The 25,051-nt window shown below is 34.0% G+C and overlaps 3 protein-coding genes across 4 annotated transcripts; 1 reads left to right on the forward strand and 2 right to left on the reverse strand.

The window, feature by feature from the left end:
• Positions 1–2,679: 2,679 nt before the first annotated feature.
• LOC133031731 (RING-H2 finger protein ATL39-like) lies at positions 2,680–7,102 on the reverse strand. Of its 2 annotated transcripts, none has more exons than XM_061105329.1 (2): positions 6,598–7,102; positions 2,680–4,465 (listed from the first exon to the last, which is right to left on the reverse strand). In XM_061105329.1, exons 1-2 carry the CDS (start codon positions 7,073–7,075, stop codon positions 4,428–4,430), a joined length of 516 nt encoding a protein of 171 aa, XP_060961312.1. In that variant the 5' UTR covers positions 7,076–7,102; the 3' UTR covers positions 2,680–4,427. The 2 variants fall into 2 exon arrangements, with proteins under 2 accessions (XP_060961312.1, XP_060961313.1); XM_061105330.1 differs by lacking the exon at positions 2,680–4,465 and adding an exon at positions 5,453–5,718.
• Positions 7,103–13,644: 6,542 nt separating this feature from the next.
• On the forward strand, positions 13,645–17,570 carry LOC115699663 (uncharacterized). The gene is made up of 10 exons (XM_030627181.2): positions 13,645–14,071; positions 14,599–14,773; positions 14,859–15,017; positions 15,244–15,337; positions 15,872–15,942; positions 16,072–16,123; positions 16,404–16,452; positions 16,552–16,689; positions 16,945–17,064; positions 17,174–17,570. Exons 1-10 carry the CDS (start codon positions 13,872–13,874, stop codon positions 17,319–17,321), a joined length of 1,206 nt encoding a protein of 401 aa, XP_030483041.1. The 5' UTR covers positions 13,645–13,871; the 3' UTR covers positions 17,322–17,570.
• A 43-nt stretch (positions 17,571–17,613) lies between these two features.
• LOC115699671 (uncharacterized) lies at positions 17,614–21,201 on the reverse strand. Its single transcript, XM_030627193.2, has 10 exons — positions 20,811–21,201; positions 20,671–20,709; positions 20,440–20,560; positions 19,727–19,788; positions 19,375–19,442; positions 19,153–19,202; positions 18,930–18,999; positions 18,622–18,745; positions 18,297–18,413; positions 17,614–17,910 (listed from the first exon to the last, which is right to left on the reverse strand). The coding sequence occupies exons 1-10, from the start codon at positions 21,129–21,131 to the stop codon at positions 17,794–17,796; spliced, it is 1,089 nt and encodes a 362-aa protein (XP_030483053.1). The 5' UTR covers positions 21,132–21,201; the 3' UTR covers positions 17,614–17,793.
• Between the last annotated feature and the right edge of the window lie 3,850 nt (positions 21,202–25,051).

Raw genomic sequence — 25,051 nt, forward strand, 5'->3', positions numbered from 1 at the left:
TGGAGGCTTGAAGCGGGGATGTTACAGTGGAGTTTCTCAAACTTTGCACGAGGGAATTTTTTGAGGCCATACAAAGCCTTATGTAACTTGCATATAAGCTTAGGAGAATCAAGTTGTTCAAAACTAAAAGGATGAAACATGTATACTTCTTCCTGCAATTCACCATTTAAAAATGCATTGTTAACATCAAGTTGTTTAATATCCCAACCTTTAGATAGAGCAAGAGTAAGAACAACTCTGGTAGTGACAGGCTTGACAATAGGGCTAAAAGTCTCTGTGTAATCAAAGCCAAGTTACTGATGGAAACCTTTTGAAACTATTTTGGCTTTGAACTTGAGAACACTGCCATCAGAGATTTCTTTGATTTTATACACCCATTTGCATCCAATTGCAGTTCTACCAGGTGGTAATTTAACAAGAGTGTATGTTTTGTTCCTTTTTAAAGCAAGAATCTCTTCTACAAGGATTTTGTTCCACTATAACTATTGAAGAGCTTGTTGTAGAGATGTGGGAACTTGAGTAGCTAAATAAGCTTTTGGCTTTTTGATGCCACTTTTGCCACGAGTTTGCATGCTATGTGTTTTACCAAGAGCGGATGTGCTAGGTGCAGAAACCTCAGATGAGAGCTAGGAAGGTAGTTCAGATGGCACAATTGGTGTTGTTCTAGCTACAACTGGTACTGCAGGAGCTACACTCGTGGGAATTGGTTCAGTTAATTGACCAACAGATGAAGTGAGAACAGAAAATGAATGGGACACTGGTATTTGAGTTTTTTGTGGAGCAACAGTTATAGTGGGAGCTTGTATCCTTGGAGAGGCATCAGAACTGAAATCATGTAATGGTTGGCCTTCACTATTCTCAGAAACACAATTGTCAATAAAAATAGAAACAATTGTGTTAGTGGCAGTATCATAAGGGAATAAGAACTCAACGGTGTATGGACAACTAACTGTTGGGATTTTGCTAGAAGTACTTGACATAGATTAAGGAGACATATAATTTGGGGGATCATGTAACGTCCCCGCTTCAAGCCTCCATTGGGCCCTTACACCCACGGACTAATGGCTCTTATACACGAGTACGCCACTCTGGCTGCTTCCTGGATTGATGACTGACCCTACAGACCAACACAAGTGTTTCCAGCGTGCTTTGTCCTCACTCACACGCATCCTGGGAAAACTTCCCAGGAGGTCACCCATCCTTGAAATTGCTCCAAGCCAAGCACGCTTAACTGTGGAGTTCTTTCGAGATGGGCTACCGAAAAACAAGATGCACCTTGTTGATATAGGTAGTACCAATTAATCCATTTAAGCCCTCTTCAACTGTGTAGTCCCATACCTACACAGTCTCAGAATCACCCCACTTGACCTTCCCCAGGCGGTGTGGGATTGCACAGCTTACCCGGTATTTCCCCTTACGGATCACGGTACTACTGACTGTCACAATCACCACCCCTTACGGGGTCCGACGTCCTCGTCGACCACACTTCCGGCTGGGTCAAGGCTCTGATACCATTTGTAACGTCCCCGCTTCAAGCCTCCATTGGGCCCTTACACCCACGGACTAATGGCTCTTATACACGAGTACGCCACTCTGGCTGCTTCCTGGATTGATGACTGACCCTACAGACCAACACAAGTGTTTCCAGCGTGCTTTGTCCTCACTCACACGCATCCTGGGAAAACTTCCCAGGAGGTCACCCATCCTTGAAATTGCTCCAAGCCAAGCACGCTTAACGGTGGAGTTCTTTCGAGATGGGCTACCGAAAAACAAGATGCACCTTGTTGATATAGGTAGTACCAATTAATCCATTTAAGCCCTCTTCAACTGTGTAGTCCCATACCTACACAGTCTCAGAATCACCCCACTTGACCTTCCCCAGGCGGTGTGGGATTGCACAGCTTACCCGGTATTTCCCCTTACGGATCACGGGACTACTGACTGTCACAGATCAAGATTATGATGAGGAAATGTGGACTCATTAAAGATTACATCTCTCAAGATGTATAATCTTCCAGAAGGATCAAGACACTTATAACCCTTATGATTGAGATTCTACCCAATAAAGGTGCAAGGGGAAGACCTAAAATTAATCATGTGCTTGCTATAGGGTTTGATATTAGGATAATAGATGCAACCAAACACTTTGAGTTTGGCGTAATATGGAGCAATGTTAAACAACACTTTAATGGGAGATTTGAGAGAAAGAACTGGGGTAAGAAGTCTATTGTGAATGTAGAAAGCTGTCCTAAAGGCTTCATCCCAGTACCTTAAGGGTAGATTGGCTTGAGAAAGAAGTGTGAGACCATTCTCCACTATGTGTCTATGTTTTCTTTCAGCTAGACCATTTTGTTCATGAGTAGTTGAACAAGCTTTTCTATCGACTATGCCTGCTTCTCTCAGATACTCTATGAAGACTCTATATTCCCCTCCCCAATCAAATTGAAATGTTTGAATTTTAGTGCCTAGTTGCAACTCAACTTCTATTTTAAAATTTTGGAATGTTTTGACAACATCAGATTTGGTTTTGAGTAAATAAAGCCTTGTAAATCTAGAATAGGCATTTATAAAATGTATGTAGTATTTACATCCATTGTGAGAGGTTGTAAATGGCTTAGTATAATAAATTTCATAAGCTTTTGAAAAAGGAAATTTGTGTATTTTTCCTAAACAACAAGCTTTACATATAGAATTTGGCATTTATTCAAAATTTGAAATGTTACAACTTGAAAGAACAGACTTAACAATCCTCTTAGAGGGATGACCAAGGCGATTACGTTACAATTCAAACTCATGAACAGAGTTGTTACACTTGACGCAAATAGTAGAGTTGAGACTCTGACTTTGGGAAGTAATAGCTAAATTTTTGTGCATGGCTGATGAGGGAGCTTTGAAGTACTATAAGTTAAGGGGGAGGCAGACAACTGTAGTTGATTAGAGTCAAAAGTATATAGGCCTTTGACCCAGTCAGTAGAACAGCTTTACTCACTTGATCCTTGACATAATACACATCAAGATAAAACACAAAGTAAACATTATAATCTGTAGTAAATTTAGAAACACTAAGCAGGTTCTTTGTAATTTCAGGCACATGAAGTAATTTGTTTAGGATTAAGGATTTATCACATGTGTTAGGAATAAGATAGGCATTACCAATTTGAGAAATAGGTAGTCTAGTACCATTGCCAATATATAGTTGTTCAGGCCCTTCATAATCTATTGTTGTTATGACATTTTGTCCATTTGGAGTGCATTGATTTGTAGCCTAGAATCGGGATACCAGTTGTCATCCTGAATTTGAGTTATATGAGGAATGTTGGCCTGTAGTTGAGATTGATCTACTACTAGAAACATATTGTGATGTTTTTATCAAATTGATAAAAACAGTCAATAACAACATGCCTAAGTTTTTGGCATAGCTGACATTGGATTTGATTGGGAGCTGCTGGGAATCGACCACCTCTTCCTCTTCCCATGGTAGTGGCCTGAGTGTTATTAGTGGTTTCTCGAGGGCAATTTCCTCTAAAATTTCCTCTGGAATTAGGAAAAGATGAAAAATTAGAGAAATTGAATCCATTAGAGAAATACTAACCTCAAGAGTACGCACGAGCTCTGTAATTTCGATTTTCTTGAGCAAAGAATGCTTCAAGAGATGGATCTTGCTCAGTAGTGGCCATGTTAATACTTGGTTCAGCTTCTTGATCCTCCTTCTCTATTCGAGATTCAGATGCAAGAAGTAGACCCTCAATCTCACCAATAGTGTAACCTTTAACGCGAGTGTTGGTAGAGATGATGAAAGTGTCGTACTCACTAGGCATGCCTTTAAAGATTGCAGCAATGTGGTCTCGATCAGAAAGAACTTCTCCAACAGATGCTAGTAAATCCACATGTTGTTTTACTTTGAGAAGATAGTCATTGAGACTTAGTGTGCCTTTCTTTAATTTTTGAAGCTTAGTTTTGAACTTGAGAATCTTGGAAGAAACCTTTTGAGTGAAATGTTGCTCAAGAGCTTTCCAGATCTGACGAGTTGAGTTGCAACCAACCATACGAGTTAGTAAACTCTCTGTCATGGAGGAAAGGAGCCAAGATACAAGAAGCTGATCATGAACTTCCCAATTAACAAACTCAGGATTGAACTTGTGAGCAACTCAATTGGCATTACTAAGAAATTGAGGAGGTGGAACATCTTGAATTAACTTCTGTAAACAATTACCACGGATGGCTGCAAGAATCTATTGCTTCCACAGGAGAAAATTGTGATCATTAAGTTTGATCGAGACAGTATGATTGAAGTGAACTAGAGCAACATCATCTTGAATTCTGGTTCAATTTCTCGGGGCTGCAAATTGTGTTCCTTGAGGTGCAAGTTGATAATTTGAGTTGTCATGATCGATTGAAGCCATGTTCGTCGTTAATGGCAGAAAAGGCTATGATACCATGTTATAGGTATTCAACCTCTTGGACACTATTGGAGAAAGAAACATAGAAGAAAGAAAGTAAAGAGAGAGAAAAGAAAAGAGAAAAAAAATCTCTTATTGATTAATCCAAGCTTTACAAAGTATATATACACATGATTAAAGAGTTGAACCTTTAACCGAATGTAACAAACAAGTAACAGTTAGGAAGGTAACAGAATTATCTACTATCCTAAGTAACTAAGCTAACTAAATGTCCTAGCAATACAAAATTAAATTAATTAATTTTGTACAATATTAAAAATATTCTAATGACCAATTCAAGGTGAAAAATGGGGTTGCTCCCTCAGCAAAACTGGGATAAAGTTGAGCCAAAAGATCACGATTCAAGATAAATTCATGAGGAAGTGGAATTTCATTAGGATCTACTCCAGCATTTAGAAATTGATTAATCGGTAAAGATACATGTACTTGATGTCCCGCCCAAGAAAGAGACCCAAGTCCAAGTAGTCACACAAATTAATTGGTTCTGTTAGGTTAGTTATATGATGTGTATTATCAACAATTTCCACCGAAGATGGTAAGATATCTTGAGCAGTTACATATTCAGGACCCTTACCACAAATTGATGTCTCGCGCGTTCCATACAGATTTCTTCTCAATACAATTTCTTTCAAATTCATTAAAATTTCATGTACAGATTCTTGAATACCTACTAGGTTAGAATATTCATGGGATATTTTATCAAATTTTGCGCGTGTGATACATGTTCCTTCTATTTCTCCAAGTTCAATGTCAAAAAAATCTCATATTAAATATATATAATAGTTTATTCAACTCTTAAATTTTGCTAGGTTATTCTCTTGTGTGATAACCAAAGAGATTTTGAAATCGTATATTAATGCTGTATATTTTTTTAGATAAATTTGGATTTGTTCATAAAAGTAATTTATTAATTATAAAATTTGTAGTTTTATAAATTAATATATATTTATATATATGTATGGGAGTATTGAAGAACATACTTTTCGTGATTAGTTTAATTTAATGATTTATTGAGTTTATTTTAGTGGTACCCTAAATACTAAAAGATGTGACATATTATTATAAGTATAATTTTATAATACTGAATCTTAAATAATTTAATTTAATAAATAATATAAAAAATCACAACGCGCCACGTGAAAAGAATAATAAAGAGAAAACTATAACATTTTAAAAGGTTTTTAATTTTTTTTTAATTTGAATTATCCACATCACATTACTACCTTTATTATGGGGAAAATGGCAGCACAATATCAATCTGCTAAAGAAAATAAATGGAACTTCAGTCCCTTTTATAATATTGTAAATAATTCAAGAACTATTTTAACAAAAGAAAATTAAGAAACACAACAACATATAAATTGTACCAGAGACAAAATGTTAAATAATTTTTTGAGGAGAGCAAAAAGTTAGTTTTCTAGAGTTTTCATCACTTTTTCTTTTGAATTACATATTCTCATTGTTTATTACAAACTTTTAAAATGTTTATCTTTTTATAAACATGTTTATTAATTATTTTTTTATTGAAGTTTTTTTAAATAAAAATCAAAAATATATTTTAGAAAAAAAATCAACCGAAGACCTTTTGTTAATTAGTTTAAACCTACAAAAATTATTTTGTGTTCTTAGTTTTTTAAAATACAATATTGAAAATTAAAAACAAAAAACAATATTAATCAGACTCCACTCCTAAAAAAAATTGAAAAACTATTTTTCACAATTAAAATACTTTACTTAATTTATAATTTACTCTTAAAAATTTAATTAAATAAAAAAAGTACTATTAAAACACTTTGAAAATAATATTGATTAAAAAATATTTTATTCTATATTTTTAACTATGCCTAAAAATGTACATTAGGTTTTGTTAGATCGCCATCATGAGCTACATTACATGACAAATTTATGAAGCGAAATACAAAATTTCATATTATTAATAGCTATGTGTAATATGCCTTAAAATAAAGTAAAATACTAAAAGTTACTAATAGTATTTAACATTCTTATAAGATTTTATATTGCTAAAGGTTTCATAGGTTTTAATGTAATATTGTTAAATATACGCAAAGCGTCATCTTGTTTATATACTAGTAGTGACTAATAGCAATGCTTTAGAATTAATCCACCCTGGACTCACCATGGCATCCGATCCTTGGAGAGGGGGAAGGTGTGGCATCACGACGACACACCGGACAAGTGGTATGTGAGAAGAGCCACATATCTATACAGGGCGCGTGAAACGAGTGAAAACACTCTGGCAAAGTTCGGAGCTCCTCTCCCTCTTCGAATTCTGCTAGGCACACCGCGCAAACCACGTCTTCATCTTTGTCGTCGTTGTCATTTCCTACCAAACCGTCTCCTTTCTTATACTTGTGCGCTGGGATAAGTTCGGCCACAGACACCATCTCGATGCTATTAATATTCCCCGGCTCGCGTGGTTGCTCTCGAGCTTGATCCCGGCTATATAAGAAGATAGTGACTAGAAGGTAGATGGTAATGAAGAGAGAGATTGTTCCGGCTGCTATTAGGAAGAAAGTTAATCTGTGGTCCTCGAAGAAACTTTCGATTCCATGATCTCTATCACCATCGTTGTTGTTGTTGTTGTTGTTGGCCATTAATTAAGTAAAGAATAATATATATTTGATTTATGTGATGAATATATATAATAATATGAAAAGTAGTTAACTGGTTGATGAAGTACCAAGATAATCAAGATCATATAAGATGATATATATATATATATATATGTATATATATATTATTATATGATTAAGCGGTGGTTCATGCACAATATAAGCTCTTCATGGTGACTTTAATACAAAAGAGTGTGACAAGAGAAATTATATTTTATGATCATTTTTACTTTATATAATATTATAATTTATTAATTAAAATTAATGATACTCTATATATTAGGTTTATCATATTTAATTGAAATCGATAGATAACATATACTATAGTCTAGACTAAAAAAAATGTAAATACGAATTGAGTTTTTGAAATGAGATTATTTCATAAATACACAAAAACAAAACAAAAAAAAATTACCAAAATACGGTTTTACGGAATTTTAAACATTTTTACAAGTTTTTGATTTTATTTACAGAAAATACGGTCATTTTATGTTGTGCTATTGTTAATTTGTTGTTGATTTTTTGTTAGGATAAATGGCAGCAAAACTCCCCAAAACTTTTATTTTGGTTTCACTTAACCCCAAAACCCAAATTTAGGCAGTAAAAACTCTAATACTCGTATTCTGTTAGCAATTTAATATTTTCATCCATTTTAAGTGTTAAGTGTCATGTTGGGCAGGACACAGTGTACACGTGACACAATTTTATTGGTCCACGTAAAAAATTATTTAAAAAAAATTAAAAAATTAAAATAAAATTAATTTAAAATTAAAAAATAGTTATAAATAAAAAAATAATTTTCTTTTTTTTTTCTTTATTTTTTTTTCTTTTCTTTCGTCGGTTTCTTTTTTCTTTCTTTTTTTCTTTTCAGCTTTTTCCATTTACAGTTCTCTCTCTCTCTCTCTCTTCTCTCTCCCCCCATAAATCTCTCTCTCTCCCCCACAAACCACCATCACCTAACTAAAAACCACCAACACCTCACCAAAACCACCACCACATAAAACCAATCAAAGCTCACCTAAAACAGAAAAAAAAATTACAAATTACAAAACACCAAAATATAGTTTCTTAAACCAAAATAGGTGTTTTTCCAAATCACAAAACACCTAGATCTGGAAAAATAAAACAACATTTTTAAGAAAGAGAAATGAGGAGAGGAGAGGACTTACGAGAGCACACCGAGGGAGAGAGAGGCACCGTCGAGGTGGTTGGGGGTTGTTGGAGAACCGTCGAAGTGGCCGGAGGTTGTCGGAGAACCGTCAAGGTGGCTGGGGGTTGTCGGAGAACCACCAAGGTGGCCTGTGGTGGCTCTCGAAGGGATTTGAGATCATCGGGACTAAGAGGGAGAGAGAGAGAGAGAGAGAGAGAGAGAGAGAGAGAGAGAGAGAGAGAGAGAGAGAGAGAGAGAGAGAGAGAGAGAGAGGAGATCGAGATCGAGAGAGAGAGAGAGGAGTCGAGGTGCCTTGGGGTGGTCGGAGAACTGCCGAAGTGGCTACCCAAGGGTTTTGAAAACCCTAGATTGAATTGAGATTAAGAGAGATAGAGAGAGGAGATCGATAGAGAGAGAGTGATAGAGCGAGAGAGGTCAGAAAAGATGAACTATAAAGAAAAAGAAAGAAAAGAAAAGAAAAAAAAAAAGAAAAAGAAATAGAAAGAAAGGAAAAAAAGAAAAATTATTTTTTTATTTATAATTTTTTTAATTTCAAATTAATTTTATTTGAATTTTTTAATTTTTTTTAAATAACTTTTTACGTGGACCAATAAAATTGTGTCGTTTGTACTGTAACGCCCTGACTCCCAAGGACGTTATGTGTGTACTCTTACAAATTTATTAATAACTAATCTATTAGTTTAGGGAAAGTGTGGTCTAAATAAAACTATTGATTAAAATTTATAATAAAACTTCATACAAATACTGTCATAACACGGGGATCCCCTGTTTATAAAATTCTTTTTCAACTAGTTATAAAACTGTTATTACATTATTACAAAAAGTAGGTTACATTTTTAGTCATAGAAAAAGGATTGATCCGGCTTCTCAGAAGCCAAGACACCACGGCTGATATGTACACTGCTGCAGAGACCTCAAACTCATGGCTGCCCAATTTTGCCTTTCCCTTTACCTGCACCATTTAGCACCCATGAGTCACAGAGACTCAACAAGAATAGTAATTAAATCCATAAACATTATTAAATCCAATGAATCTTACTATAATAGAATAAACGTAAACGTAACACATCACACACTAACATGCTCATACAATTTCATACTTGTAAACACACCATCTCGGTAATTCATTAAGCACCCTTACCACTCGTTAACCACGAGTTGCGTATGTCACTATCGTTTCCCGATAAAGCAAACGATAAGTAAGAAATCTATCCGCAGTTTCAAGAGTAATTATTCGTAACGGCAATGACCGTTTCCAATCCTACCACTCGTTAACCATGAGCTGCGTATGTCACTATCATTGCCCGATAAAGCAAACGATAAGTAAGAAACCTAACTGCAGTTTCAGGAGTAATTACTTATAACGGTAATGACTGTTTCCAACCCTCGATCACAACCGAGGCATAACAAACACATAAACAGGACCTTCATTATATTCAAGTCTATACCAATCACAATCATTAATTATTTAACTATATATGGTGTGTATCACTTTTCTTACCTCAGTCCAATAGTCAAGTATGCGGGCCAACCTGAGTGGAACTACGCTCGACGATCTCGGGTCCTATTTCACGACAACAAAGCTCAATAAATAACTTATTCCAAACTTTAGAATAACCCTAACTTCGTAACCGGACATATCTAACTCTCCACTGGTTAGGAATAACTCAAACATCATTAAAATATCCTATTCTAAGCTCTGGAAAACACCCTGAACAAAACTAGTTTCGAAGCCTAAAACTAGGGTTACCCTTGCTACCAAAACTGGTTAACTGGTTTTCCCTGCTGCAGAAACAGGAAAACTCTGGTTTGTTGCTCCAAAACCCAACCAAATTTCTTCCAAACCTGTTCAAACTTTCCAGAATAGCTTTATAACATAAAAATGAGATAACCAAACATTCAAAACTCAACAACACCTCAAAATAACAAAATCACCATACTTGAGTGAACTTTGAGTTCATAAACTCAATTCTTAAAGATTTCAAACTTAACAGCCCTAGAATCATCAAATTCAAACTTAAACAATCTTGAATCAAACATAGAAATCATTCTCTGAATTCAATTTAAACATACAGCCACGAAATCCCAAAACCCTAGTCTAAAACCAACCTAAAACTTGAAAATCTTAAGCCCACATAGCAAGAATCTTACCTCAAAGCCTCTAGGTTGAACTTAGATACAAAATCTGCTGGAATTCAAGAAAAATGGTGAAGAATTTTCCCTTGGTTGGATGGCTTCTAGCTTGCTCGAGAAGGAGAGGGAGAGATGAAGCAATTAGGTGTTTCCTTAGTTTCTAAATTAATAACTTATTAGCTTCAAAAATATTCAGCATTTAACTAACATTAATTAAATAAAATTTAGACCAATTAACATTAAAAGACATAGTGAAATTAACCTAAGAAATGACCATATTACCCCTCTTGATAAAACTTAAACTATTTAAAACCTAGGGGCATTTTGGTAATTCTAACTAATTCGCCAAACCGACAATCTAACACTCTAAACTAGTCCGGTATAAAATCCAATTCAATTCATCTTTTATTGTCGCAATATCTCTGACCTCTCCGTCAAGTTCCACGGTCACCGCGCCCAAAAATATTTTATCTCATAAATATTGTTTACTATTCACACATTATCTGATAAAATCTCTGTAATTAATAAATTACGCTTTATTAGTCACTTAATAAACTTTCACTAATTAACTTAAGTAAGATCATAATCTTACTTCATTATCAAAATAATCTCATATTTAATAAAATATGCTCAGTTAAATATTATTATATTTTCTAAGATATTACATGTACAGTGTGTCCAGTCCAACATGGCACTTAACACCTAAAATGGACGAAAATGTTAAATTACTAACAGAATACGAGTATTGGGGGTTTTACCGCCCAAATTTGGGTTTTGGGGGTTAAGTGAAACCAAAATGAAAGTTTTAGGGATTTTGCCGCCATTCTTTTTGTTATTTGAATGTTATTTTGTTGTTGTTTTGATATTAAATATATTTATTTATTTATATACTTTTTATTTATTATATATATTTATTTTATTATTGTATAAATTTAATGTGGTTTAAAGTTAGTTGTTATTGTAATAAAATTAATTAGTTATTTTATTTTAATTTAGGTAAAATTATAAAAACAATGCATGAAAAAAAAATTGGGGGAAAATATAGATTTTTCTACCATTAATGGTGAAAAAAAATATGTATTTTTTTCTCTTTTTTTTTTTTGCATTCTCGACGGTTTTAAACCGTCGGGAAGTCCACATTAGCGATGGTTTTTAACCGTCGCCTATTTTGCCCATTTTGCGACGGTCGTATAGGCGACTGTTATAGAAACCGACGGGAATACTTTAAACGACTGTTTAAAAACGTCAGAAAAAACTATTTTTGTAGTAGTGATGGGTAATGACCTACTCCTCTTTAGTTGTATTACTTGTGAGATAATATTGGGCAAATCACCAAGGAAGACAAGGTGGTTTCTAGCTATGTCTCTCGAAGTGTTTACATATATCTCTCAGCAAAGTGTTCTCAGATGCGTAAGTATGAGTATAGCTCTCTCTCTATTTTTCGGTCCCCTCCCCTTGTGAATGCTCTCACTATTTATAGGGGGAGAGTTGTTACATATGGCTCTATAAAAGGAGTAAACAGAATAGTAAACATCCCTATTTTTTAGGATACACTTATGATATGATAAAGCTCCTATTTTCTCGGATAGATTTGTTGGTTCCGAGTTCGTAGGGTTTAGTTGTTGATATTTTTGGAAGCTTGCTAAGGGCAAAATCAAGGATTGCATATCTCTGTTCAGCATCCCTGGCAATGCTAGATCTGATCGGCATGTTGGTCATCCGGTCAGATCCCTTAATACTTGGCTCCCATTTTATCTGGTCGACAGGTTAAGTATCCGGCCATATTCTGCAGAGGACATTTTGGCCAACTCATGAATGTTCCCCTTATGTAGATCTGCCAGGTATGTTTCTACCCGGAGGTTCCCTGCTAGGTCAATGAGATGGTTGTATTAGGGGTGTACATCGGTCAGTTTGGTCGGGTTATAGTGTATTTTTATCAACCCAATATAAATTTCGGGTTATAAATATCTAATTGTAACCCGTCCAATGAAAAAATAAAACAAGTGTAACCCACCCAATGATTTTCGTCAGTTTGGTCGGGTTAACCCGTTCAAACCGATCTTTATTTTTTATTCTCTTCATTATTGTTAGTTTTTGGTGTTCAAATAATTGATTTGAAAAAATAAATGTATAGTATACACCTTTTAAGATTAAAAGGGTTATAATTTAAATTAATGTTAAAAAATAAATATAAATTGAATAAATATTAAAGTATTAAACAATATTTTTCAAAAAATAGAATAAAAAAAATATATATTCATATGTAAATTCTAAATTTCAACTTCAATATTCAAATACAATCAAAATTATCAACTATAAATTCCAAATTTCAAATTAAACACTATAAAATACAAACTTTAAATGTAAAATAGTTTAACTATTAAACATAATTTATCTATTATAATATAGATAATTTTAGTAAAAATTATGTAAATCGGTTTATTCGAGTTATTTGGGCGGGTTAGAATAATATTCAACCCAGCGAATATATTTATTGGGCGGTTTGAATTTTTTGTAAAGTTATTCGGGTTGTATTTTTTTTTCAGTTTATTCGGTTTGGTTTAGGCGGTTTATTCGGATCGGGTTAGGGCCGGCAAAACGTGTCAAACACAATGACACGACTCGAAACCCGTACGAGAGTTAGCGGGTTTGGGTTTGCCTTAAATGGGTTCGAATCATGTTCGGGTTGACTCGTCTAACCCGTTTAATAAATAGGTCGTGTTCGGGTTGACACGGCTAACACGAAATTGTCCCGTTAATGACCTATTTAAAGTTATTTTAGTACTTTAACATGTCATAAAAGGGTTACAAACATGTTGAATACTTCATTAACGTGTTATTGATTGATATGTTTAAACAAAATATACTTATAAACGGGTTACACGAGTCGTGTCGTGTCAACCCGTTTATAAACGGGTCGTGTTCGGGTTTCATTTTTTTGATACGATTATTAAAAGGGTCGTGTTCGGGTCGAGCATGTACCTGTTATACATGAGTCTCGACACAACACGAACACGACCCGCGAACACGAATTGCCACCCCTAAGTCGGGTGGTTTGTAAATTTTTTTGAACAGTCCTAGATTGTACTGTGCAACGTGTAAAGGCCACGCCAGTGTAAATTTTGAAATAACAACTGCCATTAAAAAAAAATATTTAAATATATTCTGCATGTATTTTCGGATATAAAAATTAACTAAATAATTATAATAAGAGCTTGACCATACTTATTCACAATTTTCCTAAACTAAATTATATATTGCATTTTTTTCTCCGCAAAGTACTTAAATATTGGTTGGTGTCGAAAATTAGGACTTGAAAACCATAAATCAAATTTTAAACTAGTGAAAGCCCAACTCTGGTTTCGTGTTGTTGGTTGCCGCCGCATCTCTGACTCTTGAATTTGACTTCGTCTTCTTCTGAGTGAAACTACTCTCTCTCAGAAACCTACCGTAGTAGAAGAAGAAAAGCAAAGCATGAAGTTTTCGGTTAAGGCTTGGAGTACTGGAAAAGCAAGGACAGGGATACTCCAACTGGGAAATTGCCCTGCTTCTATACAAACCCCTGCTCTTCTCCTCTCCACACGTAAAGGGCTTCCTCATTTTATTCCCCCTGACCTTCTTCCTTCTCTTCCTTTCCCTCATTCCCATCTCCTCCAAGTTAGCCCACTTCACTTGTGAGTCTTAAAAACTTTAACTTCATACCCTTTTGTTCTTTCATTGTTTACAACTGCTTTTGTTGTTATGTGAGTGCAGTTCAAGTGTTTGTGAAATTGTTTCTGAGAGACAAGATAGATAGGCATTGCCATTAAAAATTGAATTTTTTGTATGCCCACTTGATTGATTACATGCTACTTTGCAGTCCAACATAGAAAATGAAAAAACCAACTGTTAGAATGCGGAAAAGTGGTTGAGAAAGTAGGATAGGGTGAGGTGTATGAGTTATTTTTGGCTCGCTATGAAAGTAGGATTGAGTGAGGTATATGGTAAGATTTATAGGATTCTATGTCAAAACTTGCGAACTAGAGGAGTAGCACGTGCATTTTATATATGGTATTAAGTTCCCACACATTATTAATGCGGGACTTTCTAACACCAACGATGCAATTAACTGGGTTTGTAACTGTAGGGATGTATATTTTATTGTTTGTTATTGAATGATTAGCTGAGAGTGAATGGTGTGTTGTATTGCTTGCTTATGCAGCCTGGAAGGTCTATCACCAAAAACAATATCAAGTCTCGGAGGATTGAACCAGATGCTTGGTTTGCCAGACTATGCATTTGCTGCTGTAGCCAGGGACTCTATGCAAAGTCTTCCTGAATATAATTCCACTAATAAAATTGGAGCATCTTTTCAGACTCGTTGTGGTCGATTTTTGGTAATTGGCACTTGTTGCTTCTTGAATGCATTTAATTTCATTGTGTATTTTGTCCTGAAGTTGCAAAATCTTAATATTCTTGCAGATTAAACCTGTAGATTATGTTGAAATGATAAGTTGCATGAGGCCTAATGTATGGGCCACTTTGGCAGATGAAGTTCCTGCATGGGTGCCAGAGAAGAGAAACAAGACCTCTGTGGATCGAACTGTGAGATGGCTCGATGAATGCATTGTGTTAAGCTCGGTAAAGGGCTCTAAATGTTTTATCTCAGTTCACCTTTTGTTTAGTTCCAGTTTATAAATAGAAAGGGCAATGATTGTAGATGTTCATACACAGTGTTCAAAGGACAGATTAGTTGGGAGTAAGACTTAGTTGAAACTGTGGGCAACAGAAAAGTTTCTTTATGTTTTTTTTTTTTTTTGGTTAGATGTGGTTGATATGGAAATCTTTAATAAAATTTAGAATGTAGGCAGGTGGAGCTATTCTTGGATCCATTGTTGGAGGCTCTGATGTGGAAGAACGCGAACGTTGTGCACAAGAGGTAGCCAGGAGAAGTGTATCAGGTTCCAACTTTTCTAGCTTTTGGAAATAAGTTACTTAAGAGATTACTCAACTTTTTGAATTATCATATTCTATGTTACATAATTCTAAGAAATAATTAGTAGCTGTTGGTTTTAATGATAATCTAATTTTGAAAAAAAATCATGTTAATAACATTACAATTATATCATGATGCCATATTTTGATTGCATAGTAACCTGCTCTTATTAGTTTTTGTAGTTAGCTTATCTATAAAGTACACATAATTGTGCTGCGTATAATTGAGAAGATATTTAGACATTTTACATGTTAATTTCTTAGTTAAACGTTATTGAGGTTCAGAACTAGTTACAACAACAAGCACTTTCCTTGGTCACAAAAGGGTATTTTCCAATGAGGCATCTTAAAGGAGTTTGACTAAATAACCTTAATTTCCTAACCATAATATTAGAATCTTCTGCTGATATTTTTTTAGTTTTTTCTCATTTAAGCTGTCATTCTTTTATGTTATGCAATCTTTTTCACTGTAAACTGATCTTGATTATTTTCCCCTGCAGGCTATTTGATTGGAGGATTTGGACTTGGAGAGAGCATAGAGGAGCGCCCTGCTCTTCTCAACGCTGTTACTGTATGACTCATTTCATACACTCAATTTCCGTGAACATTTTCAATACATGACAGTTTGTGTTTAAATTAACTGTTAACTGTAATTTTAACGTGGAGTTATATACTTCTAATACTTCTACAACATGGTCAGGATATGCTACAAGAGGAGAAGCCTCGTTTCGTCTGTGGGCTTGGCCTTCCAGGTACAAAGTTCAATGCTTTCTAATATAGAATTGTTGCTTTTCCACATTACAGCAGCAGACTTGAATTCCGTACTAGCAAGGCATTCATTATGGTTTGAAGAAATATGCACTATTTTTTTGGAGAGTTTAGTCTGTAATAGTATTCACTATTTACTCAGTTTGTGATATTTCATTTTAGACTTGTGATTTCATCCATATGGGATAACCTATTTTGCAACTTTATTTGTGTTAAGGAGTTCATAAATTGTCACCAAATAAATATTGTTTTTTAATATTTCAGAGGAGGTTTTGCAGGGAGTTGCTGCTGGCATCGATCTTTTCGACTCTGAGTATGTTTGTCCTTTCTACTGCATATCATTTTACATTTTCATGTTTCTTTCTGCTGCTAACTTGGCCAAACTCCGATGATGTAAATGACTGTTTTGCAGGTATATTTACCATCTTACACTTGGAGGCATTGCACTTACATTTCCACCTTCTGGAGTTGAGATTAATGCTTCTGAATTTCAGCCTAGTTATATTGGAATTGAACAGACCAAAATTAATTTAAGAGCAACAATATACAGGTAATGAAACTTCACATTTCTACTTTCAAAGTTTCATTAGGATCCAAACAACCTGCTTCCAAAAGTTGTATGTTTTTGACAGCTGATTATGAAAATATGAACATAAAGGAGGATTAGTAAATGTAACTGAAATATCTATGCTGATACAGTTTTTGGTGTTATTTGACAGTATAAAATTATAGATTCATATTTGGTTATACATTTATATGTATATATATCATATAAACATTGCATTGGTACATGTTTGTGATTCAGGAAAGACACATCACCAATTTTTGAGAACTGCGGGTGTTATACATGCCAGAATCACACAAGAGCTTACATCAATCACCTGCTCAATGTACACGAAATGCTTGCTCATATTCTGCTAGAAATGTACAATGGCCTCTTCTGTTCTTGTCCCTCTAACTTCAATCAATGCTTTTGAATTTAAGTTTTTAACTTTAACATATGTAAATTATTTTGCTGTTGATTGATGCTGCAGACATAACACTCATCATTATCTGAGTTTCTTCAAGTCCATAAGAGAAGCAATCGAAGCTGGTGAGTTTGACAAATTTCGACACAGATTTATCGAGAGTAGGTGTGAATCTGATGATCATCCTGCTGTAGCTGTTGCTGCTTGCGTTTGAGCAGCACTGGTCATGATATCCGAGCATGAATAAGAGTATATTTTTAAATTATTTTTCTTTTATATTTTAATTATCTTTATAAATTAGGTGTTCTTGGGCTAGGAAGACCTAAGTTTTGGAGCTGACCCTTTTGAGCTCAAACGTTCTTTTCACAGAATTGTAATTTAGACATTACTTTCATTCAATAAGAGACAGTGATGGTTATAGTTGCAACAGAGCTGATTCTATAAAACATGGATTTTTTTTTTACCTTGGAAAACACTTTGTTTATCTTCAAAATTTGAGTAGTAGCTGAAATCATAAAATTCCACTATTGTTTTATTATGATCACAACCAAAACCAAAATTGCATAATACAAAATTGCCTTAAAATAGCATGCCTCCAAGTTAATGGACATAAGTACTGACACTAATCTTTTATTACCAAAGTTCATGACATCTTGCTTAGCCCGTCACTCGGTCAAAGATTACCTTCAAGTAACAGGCATGGAAGTGGAACTGTCTGTTGAATATGTTTGAAACAAGTAAAGAAGGATCTTCTTATAGTCAGCAATTTGAGTACCTGTATTTGGGTCGATCAAGAAAGGCACCTGTACGAAGAATGTTTTACTCAATCACCTTGGCTTAGAGTTCTCAACAGATAACATCATGCATGGAAATGAGGCACCTCATAGAGGATATTTTAAAATAAAACTTCAAGGCCATTAGAGGCAATCCAATGTTGCTATTAGTTTGGTTAAGTCCTAGCAGGAAAAAGACCTTGTATCTCTCTAAGTTAGGGGTCGGAATTATGTTTAGTGAGAAAGTAAATTACTTTCAGGAGATAAGCAAGACCCCGAAAACTTGGTATTTGTAACGTTTACCTTTGGTATCAATAAAAATCTTATAAAACTACTTTCAATTTAGTTATATCTGAGTGTGTCATCCAACCAAGATGAGAAGAAAAAAAAAAGTAATAAAGAGACAAGTTGCAGACCTCTTTTGATCCAATTGCATCAATGAGAAACTTAGACCTGGATGATCCTTCTCCAACATTTTGAAGGATGTAAGGAACCTCAAGTTCACATAGTGCCTCACGCACAATTCGTGCATACTGAAAAGAAAGAAGCAAAGAATGTGGTTTCTCAACACAAAATGCATCAAGTATAGCAGTAGTATAGTAGAGAAACAACATTTTTATCCCACTGTCCTGTGATTCGGTTAAAGTTATATATACATGGAATGTGATTAGAGATTTGTTTTGTTTTGGTTGCAGACAACACACATTCTATTTAACATAAGGTAGGTAAGAATTAATATACCTGATTGTTTTCGTATGAGAAAAGTTCCAACATTTTAGGAGGGGGATCTAATCTGGCCTTTTCCCATAGTGTCATTCCTCTCCCTGTTCTCAGAAGTGTTGGCACCCATCCTGTGACCAATGTGCTGCATTGGAAAACATGTTACATATATGCTAAAAACATAATCTGCAATTAGTACACTCAATCAAAGTTTGACAACCACTTAGAATTCAGAAATTGTTTAGCTAGCTAGCAGTAAATGCTGCATACTAATCATTTATAATATCTACAGTGTTAAAGCTTTCTTCACGGGAGTTGACGTTCGTTACCTTTCCAAAAGCCCTGCCGAGGGCTTTCTCCCTTGACCATACTGCTCAAAAAGGTACTTAACAATATCACCTGTCATCAAATGTTGGAAAAATACAAGTTATACAATTGAATTTGATGACGCAATTGCTAACGTTGACCTTTTCTTTTCCCTTAAATATACAGTTCTTAAAAGTTGAGCAAACTACTTCAGGTCAAGTATAAAAGAGTGAATTCATGACATACCACTTTCATACATTGTGATATCGGTATTTGGGTCAATGAGAAATGGAAACCTGCATTAGATCAATACTTTTTAAGCATATTTACTTAGGAAATGTGAAGAGGCAACAAGATGACTTGTTTAAACAAGGTAAATTAAATTTTGACTCATGATCATATGTCAAAAGGCATACTATGAGTTCTTTTAAGAGACCATTTTGTAAAATAAAGTTAGTAACTACTTACTGCTCTTTGCCACCAAATCTTCTAACCATTTCTCTATGTCTTAGAGACCCTTTGGGACAGGGATATACCTGAAAAAAAGGAATTTGCTATTAAGACTGAATAAACATTGGTCAGAAATCAAGGCAGGACAAAAGGGAGTAAAACCCCAACCATAATGTTTTGCAGTATTCTTCTGAACTTCATGATGTACATGAAAGTTTCTGGACAGAATTCTAAGTACAAAGATAGTATTTTTATTGGACAAAAACTATATGACTGCAAAAAATTGCTTATATGATGAAAAGAATAAGACCAACTTTCCCAAGAAAGAAAGTTAAACACTGTAATCAAAATTAATTTTTTAACCACTCACCTCTACAGAAAGATCAAGTTCTGTTATCGCCTCTCGAACCCTCCTGCAAAATGGGCATGCCTCTGTCGACAAAATTAGAATGCATTGCAGCTATGATAAGCTTAATTGATAGATGGAAACTGAAGTTGAGATTTAACTGCATCAGATGCTATAAAACAAAGATTGGAGTTGAATCTATACAAATTATTTATTGAGATCCATCATGTTAGCATTAAAGGTATATTTTATGCTTTGTGTGGATTGTAATTTAAAGAAAACCAAACTCTTAACATTCTTAACTGTTTTGAACAGTCGGTTAGTATTTTTATAGTTTTGTTAGTTGTGAACTTTGTAAGTTAGTTGGACATGTCAACTAATCTAACACTATTATATAGTTTAATCCTTTTGACTAAAAAGAGAAGCTAGTGATCGTGTTTTCATGGTGTTCGATAGGCTCATTTCTTCAAGCGTTTGAGAGCTTTACTCTTCGGTTTTGTATCCCAGAATTGTTGACAACTGATTGGTGTTTGTAATTCACATTGAATAGTGGAGCAATTCTTTGGGGGAGAGCTGGACTAGGACTCCTATTGAGATACGAACCAGGATAATTTTCTTTGTTTTCTTCTCTTTAGTTTTCTGTTTTTGTGCATTGTTGATAATCTGATATTTTAACATGTGTTACATTGTTTGATTTTGATTCTAACATAACCTTGAAATAGGTAACATGTACATACCAAATTCAAAAAGCTGTAAACGCATAGGAGGGTCTATGGTGTTGGTGGTACCCAAACTATCTGACAGTGATTTTGACCCCCATGGAAATCTTGCCAAGGAAGACAAAGATGATGTTAACACCTAAAGATATTACCAACAAATAAGGCAAAAATATTGTTATCCCATCCAACAAGCCAAAGAACTTTCTTTCTTCTTTTCAAATTGAGTACAGTAGAGTTGAAAATAGTTACCTCTAAAGTATCATTGCGTTCTCCAGAGGGATCTCCCCCCTGCAATAAACAAACATTAATAATTAACGAGTAACTAGCGAAAGAAGAAGAAGAAGAAGAAGAAGAAGAAGAAGAAGAAGAAAGAGGTTAAAGATAATTACAGAGAAGAACTTGAGCAAAGGGCAGAGAAAAGACAACAAACTGGTTGATGGGTTGCCACCATTAGTTGAAAGAGAAGCATTTTGTGGAGAAAACTGAGTGTCTACTTCTCTGTTATCTACATCCGAGTCAGAAGATTTTGCATAAAATTTGTTTCTGGGAGAAACCCAGTTTCCATATCTGAAAATTGTGCCAGAAAAAGTTGAGAAATTAAGGGTAGAAGAAGGATAACAAATCTTGTTGGATGGTTTGGGAAGGGGTTGAGATGAATTTGAGGTATATAAGAACGTTGAAGGAGTGCAACTGAGACCAACCAGGGACATTTCTTTTATTTGCGTTGGAGGTACTGAGTGAGTGGTCGACTAGAATTTGTAACATGTACTAAAAAACTTGTTTCTTAGAAGAATGACTATTTATTTAACTTGAGCCATATTATTAATGCACAGCACACTATTAATATTTTTTAACATTTTTCATTTATTTACAATTACATAAAAATAAAAATGTGTGCTTCACCTTTCTCTAGTTTCAAAAAGCGAAAATTTAGTGTAATTATAAATAAGTGTACATGTCATTACTACTTTAGTAGGTAAATCGTATTCTTAATATTTTTATTTCGCTAGTAATTAATTCTTAAAATATAAATTTTGACAACAAAATCTCCTTTTAGCATTTAGTTATTTTTATTTATTTTTGGTAGTTAACTACTAAGTTAGTTATTTTTGTCTACATAGAGTATTGTCGATATGTACACATGACACAATATTATTAACTCACGTAAATAAATATTTAAAATAAAATTAAAAATTAAAATTAATTAATTTAAAATAAAACAACTTTTTTTCTATTTTTTCTTTCTTCTTCATTTTTTTTTTCTTACAGGTAATCTTCTTCTTCTTTTTCTTTTCTAGTTTTTATTTCACTCTTCATTCATTAAATTTAAACAAACACACACATTTATCTACATCTAAAAACTTCAAACATAGAACTGAAAAATCCTATATTTGTTTCCCCACATCCATTGTTAATTCAGAACCCAAATAAAAAATCAGTAAAATTTGTCTAATGTCAAACCTTCATATCTGTGTTGAACCTCAACCCCTTCATATCTGTGTTAGCAAAACTAGCAACGGATCTAGAAATAGAGAAGTATGGACTAGTTCCCATTGCCCATGTTGATGTTCCAAGCACATAATCACTGGGAGTAAGCATCATTGATCATTCAACTTCCTGGATAAACCCCATCCACAAGTTCTTAAATTCTAGAGAGCTTCCAGATGACAGGGCAGCCACCCAGAAGATTAAATACCAAGCTCTGAGATATGTGCTCTTGGATAGAAAGTTATACCGAAGAGGGTTATCAGTACTATATCTGAGGTGTATAGATGGAACCGAAAAAAAGTTTGGTAATCCATGAAATACACGAAGGCTTCTGTGGAGATCATACATCCGGACCAAGTCTGTCTAAGAAGATCATCCGGCAAGGATACTTATGGCTAACTATGAAGAAGGATGGTACCACTGCTTCCTTCAACTCTCAATGAAAGTACTAAAATATTTATCGAGATTTTCAGAAGACCAATTATAAGAAATTAAAACTGAAGAAATAAATAATTTAAAGAAAAAAAATAGAACAACGCATGATTTTTACGTGGTTGGGGCGTTAAAAGCCTTAGTCCACGAATCGATATTATTATGTATTTTTGCTAGAAAAGCCTTTAGGAATACAATAAGTATATGTTCTCTATTTTTTCTTAGAGCAAATATTGCAAGAGAGTTCAACCCCTAATCTGAAGGATTTGTTGGGTATCTATAGTGTTTACATGAATTATACTCGGTTTCCTATTTCCCTTTAATGGGGAGTTTATATGATAAATACATAAATTAGGATTGTATTCGTGAGGCCTAGCCCATGAGAGGATAGACATGCTGACTAAGAAAATTAAACACGATCAGGTTGTCATTGCCGTGTTCTATAATTGTGAATAATTAATTGTGAATTAATTACTTGATCTTCATTTTGGGTAGTTTTCCTTTTTAACTTGATATGATCTTCTGGCCACAAAATAAGGAAATTTAATCCCTTATTTTGTGTGATTTGATAAGAAGGGAAACTGTGTTGGTCTTCTAGGAACACGCTATGTGGTCTTCCAGGAGCACAGTACTGGAATTGCTTCCTAGTACAAGTAGTCCTTGGTGGAAGCTCATTTGAATCAAGGAGGGAAGATACCTTCCCAAAAGGCTTTACTGGACTTAGGCTTGGCCTAAGTTATCTTCTTCGGGCCCATTGGTGGGCTTTGGATGCTAACTTGGAGTCCACATGTCCCTTGTCGAAAACGCGGATAACATCATCCTATACCACCAAAAAAATGGTTAAAATTTTTCTAATGAAACTATAAAAATTCCTAATCCAATTTTACCATATTATCGATTCACATTCATGTAAAAAATCCATCTATTCACAATATATCATCATATATATAAATGCATAATTACCAAACACAATATTTAATCTATATAATTATGAAGATAGCTCTTAATTATAAACAAAAGTCCTTAAATTTAACAATCTCAATAGTTCGGGGGGAATTTCTAACGGCCAAAAAGTTCAGGGGGCACAATTTAGTACATGTCAAAGTTCGGGGGAAAAAATTAGTAATTAGCCTAATAAATATATTTTTAATCTTTTAAATTAAAAAGAATATATTATATTTAATTAAATTCAATTCAAATATAATATTGTTGGGCTTTGTGCCCTAAATAAAACTCTATTTCAATGCAATCTTTTCTATTCAATTATCAATAAAGAAACAAAATTATTTTTATTACTTATTTAGTATGTCATTTGGTTCATGTGATCATTTATATGTTTATTTGATTTATAAATTCACCCAAATCCTTATCACATTGATATTCTTGTTTATTGTGTTGTCATCACAGTAGAAAGTAATCAAGATTATGTGATTAAATGTATTCCTAGATTTATCAGTACATAGGGTTTAACTGATATGATAATCTACAACATAGTTTACTTGCACCTTAGATAAGTGCTACGTCCTTTCCAGGACATTGGTTAAAGTAAAGCTTAAGTTGGATGCATGGAGTATGCATCGGAAGGGACCGATATTGAACTTGGATTAGATATCATAAATTTACCGTAATATATATTCAATTCAATATCACCTAGTTGATCCTAGATTAAATGATCTTAATCCTGACATCGTTAGGTTCGATCTCAAGAGTGTTATTTGTGTTCTTTGATTTGTTAGTTAAGCCTACCTTTTGGTCTGGGTGATACATACATTTTGGGAACATGATAGTACAATTGAGTGGGAGCGCTAATCATAGATATGGAATCTATAGCTTCTATTTGGACATAGAAGTGAAATGATGATTTCCTTCGAGCTTGGCTAAACAGAGATAAATGGTTTTTTTTTTTATCGTTAACAGAGATAAATGGTTGAGTACTCATTTCAGTGATTATATTAGTTCATTGAAATGTCATTTATAGGTGGCTAAGTGTTTTAAAGATAAAATACATTGAAGGGTGTAACGATAAATTAATCCCTATGCAATGAAGATCATCTATAGAGGATCATTGATTATTGAGATTATAACAATGAATAATTAATAGCGTATCTATATCGTGGAACATATAGAGCGTTCTATGTAACTGAGAGTGCAATTCCAAATTCTATGGTGGATTCAATGAGGAATTAATAAGTTAGTAGATTTACTTGGTAAATTCTAGATCTACTTATTGGAAGCTCGGTTATATAGGCCCATGGTCCCATGCTAGTTGAGACAAACTGCTTATAAGACTCAGTTAATTGATTTTAGTTAATCAATTATAATTCTAAAATTAGACTATATCTTGTTTATGAATTTTTCACTAAGATGTGGCTTGATTGTGAAGAAATAGTATTTTAGGGTTAATTTGTTAATTAAGAGACTTTATGGAGTCTAATTAATAAATATTATAAATGACAATTTTATTTGATAATTATTTTAATTATTAAATAAATAGTTTTGGCATTTATAGAGTTGAAAGTACAAAAAGTAGTATTTGTAAAAAATAGATAAAATAGTTGAGAAAAATGGTGAAAACTAAACTAGTGTAGGGCCCACTATGTGGTCGGCCACTAGATGGGTATTTTACTCTATTTTTATCAATTTTTTATTCCAAATAACAACCGTAACCCTAGTAGAAATTAGTTCGTCCTCCAATTATTAATTCATAATT

The sequence above is a fragment of the Cannabis sativa genome, chromosome X, assembly GCF_029168945.1.
Source record: "Cannabis sativa cultivar Pink pepper isolate KNU-18-1 chromosome X, ASM2916894v1, whole genome shotgun sequence".
Taxonomy (NCBI): Eukaryota; Viridiplantae; Streptophyta; class Magnoliopsida; order Rosales; family Cannabaceae; genus Cannabis; species Cannabis sativa.

Excerpts from the sequence above, each read along its gene's own strand:
- LOC133031731 (XM_061105329.1), bottom strand. The coding sequence starts at position 7,075 with ATGGCCAACAACAACAACAACAACAACGATGGTGATAGAGATCATGGA. Across the intron at positions 4,466-6,597 it reads TCCAAGGATCGGATGCCATG|TGTCCAAGAGGTTGAATACC; the intron begins GTGAGTCCAGGG and ends TTTCTCCAATAG.
- LOC115699663 (XM_030627181.2), top strand. The coding sequence starts at position 13,872 with ATGAAGTTTTCGGTTAAGGCTTGGAGTACTGGAAAAGCAAGGACAGGG. Across the intron at positions 14,072-14,598 it reads CAAGTTAGCCCACTTCACTT|CCTGGAAGGTCTATCACCAA; the intron begins GTGAGTCTTAAA and ends TTGCTTATGCAG. Across the intron at positions 17,065-17,173 it reads GCTCATATTCTGCTAGAAAT|ACATAACACTCATCATTATC; the intron begins GTACAATGGCCT and ends TTGATGCTGCAG.
- LOC115699671 (XM_030627193.2), bottom strand. The coding sequence starts at position 21,131 with ATGTCCCTGGTTGGTCTCAGTTGCACTCCTTCAACGTTCTTATATACC. Across the intron at positions 18,746-18,929 it reads TCGGCAGGGCTTTTGGAAAG|CACATTGGTCACAGGATGGG; the intron begins GTAACGAACGTC and ends TTTCCAATGCAG. Across the intron at positions 18,414-18,621 it reads TCTCATACGAAAACAATCAG|TATGCACGAATTGTGCGTGA; the intron begins GTATATTAATTC and ends CTTTCTTTTCAG.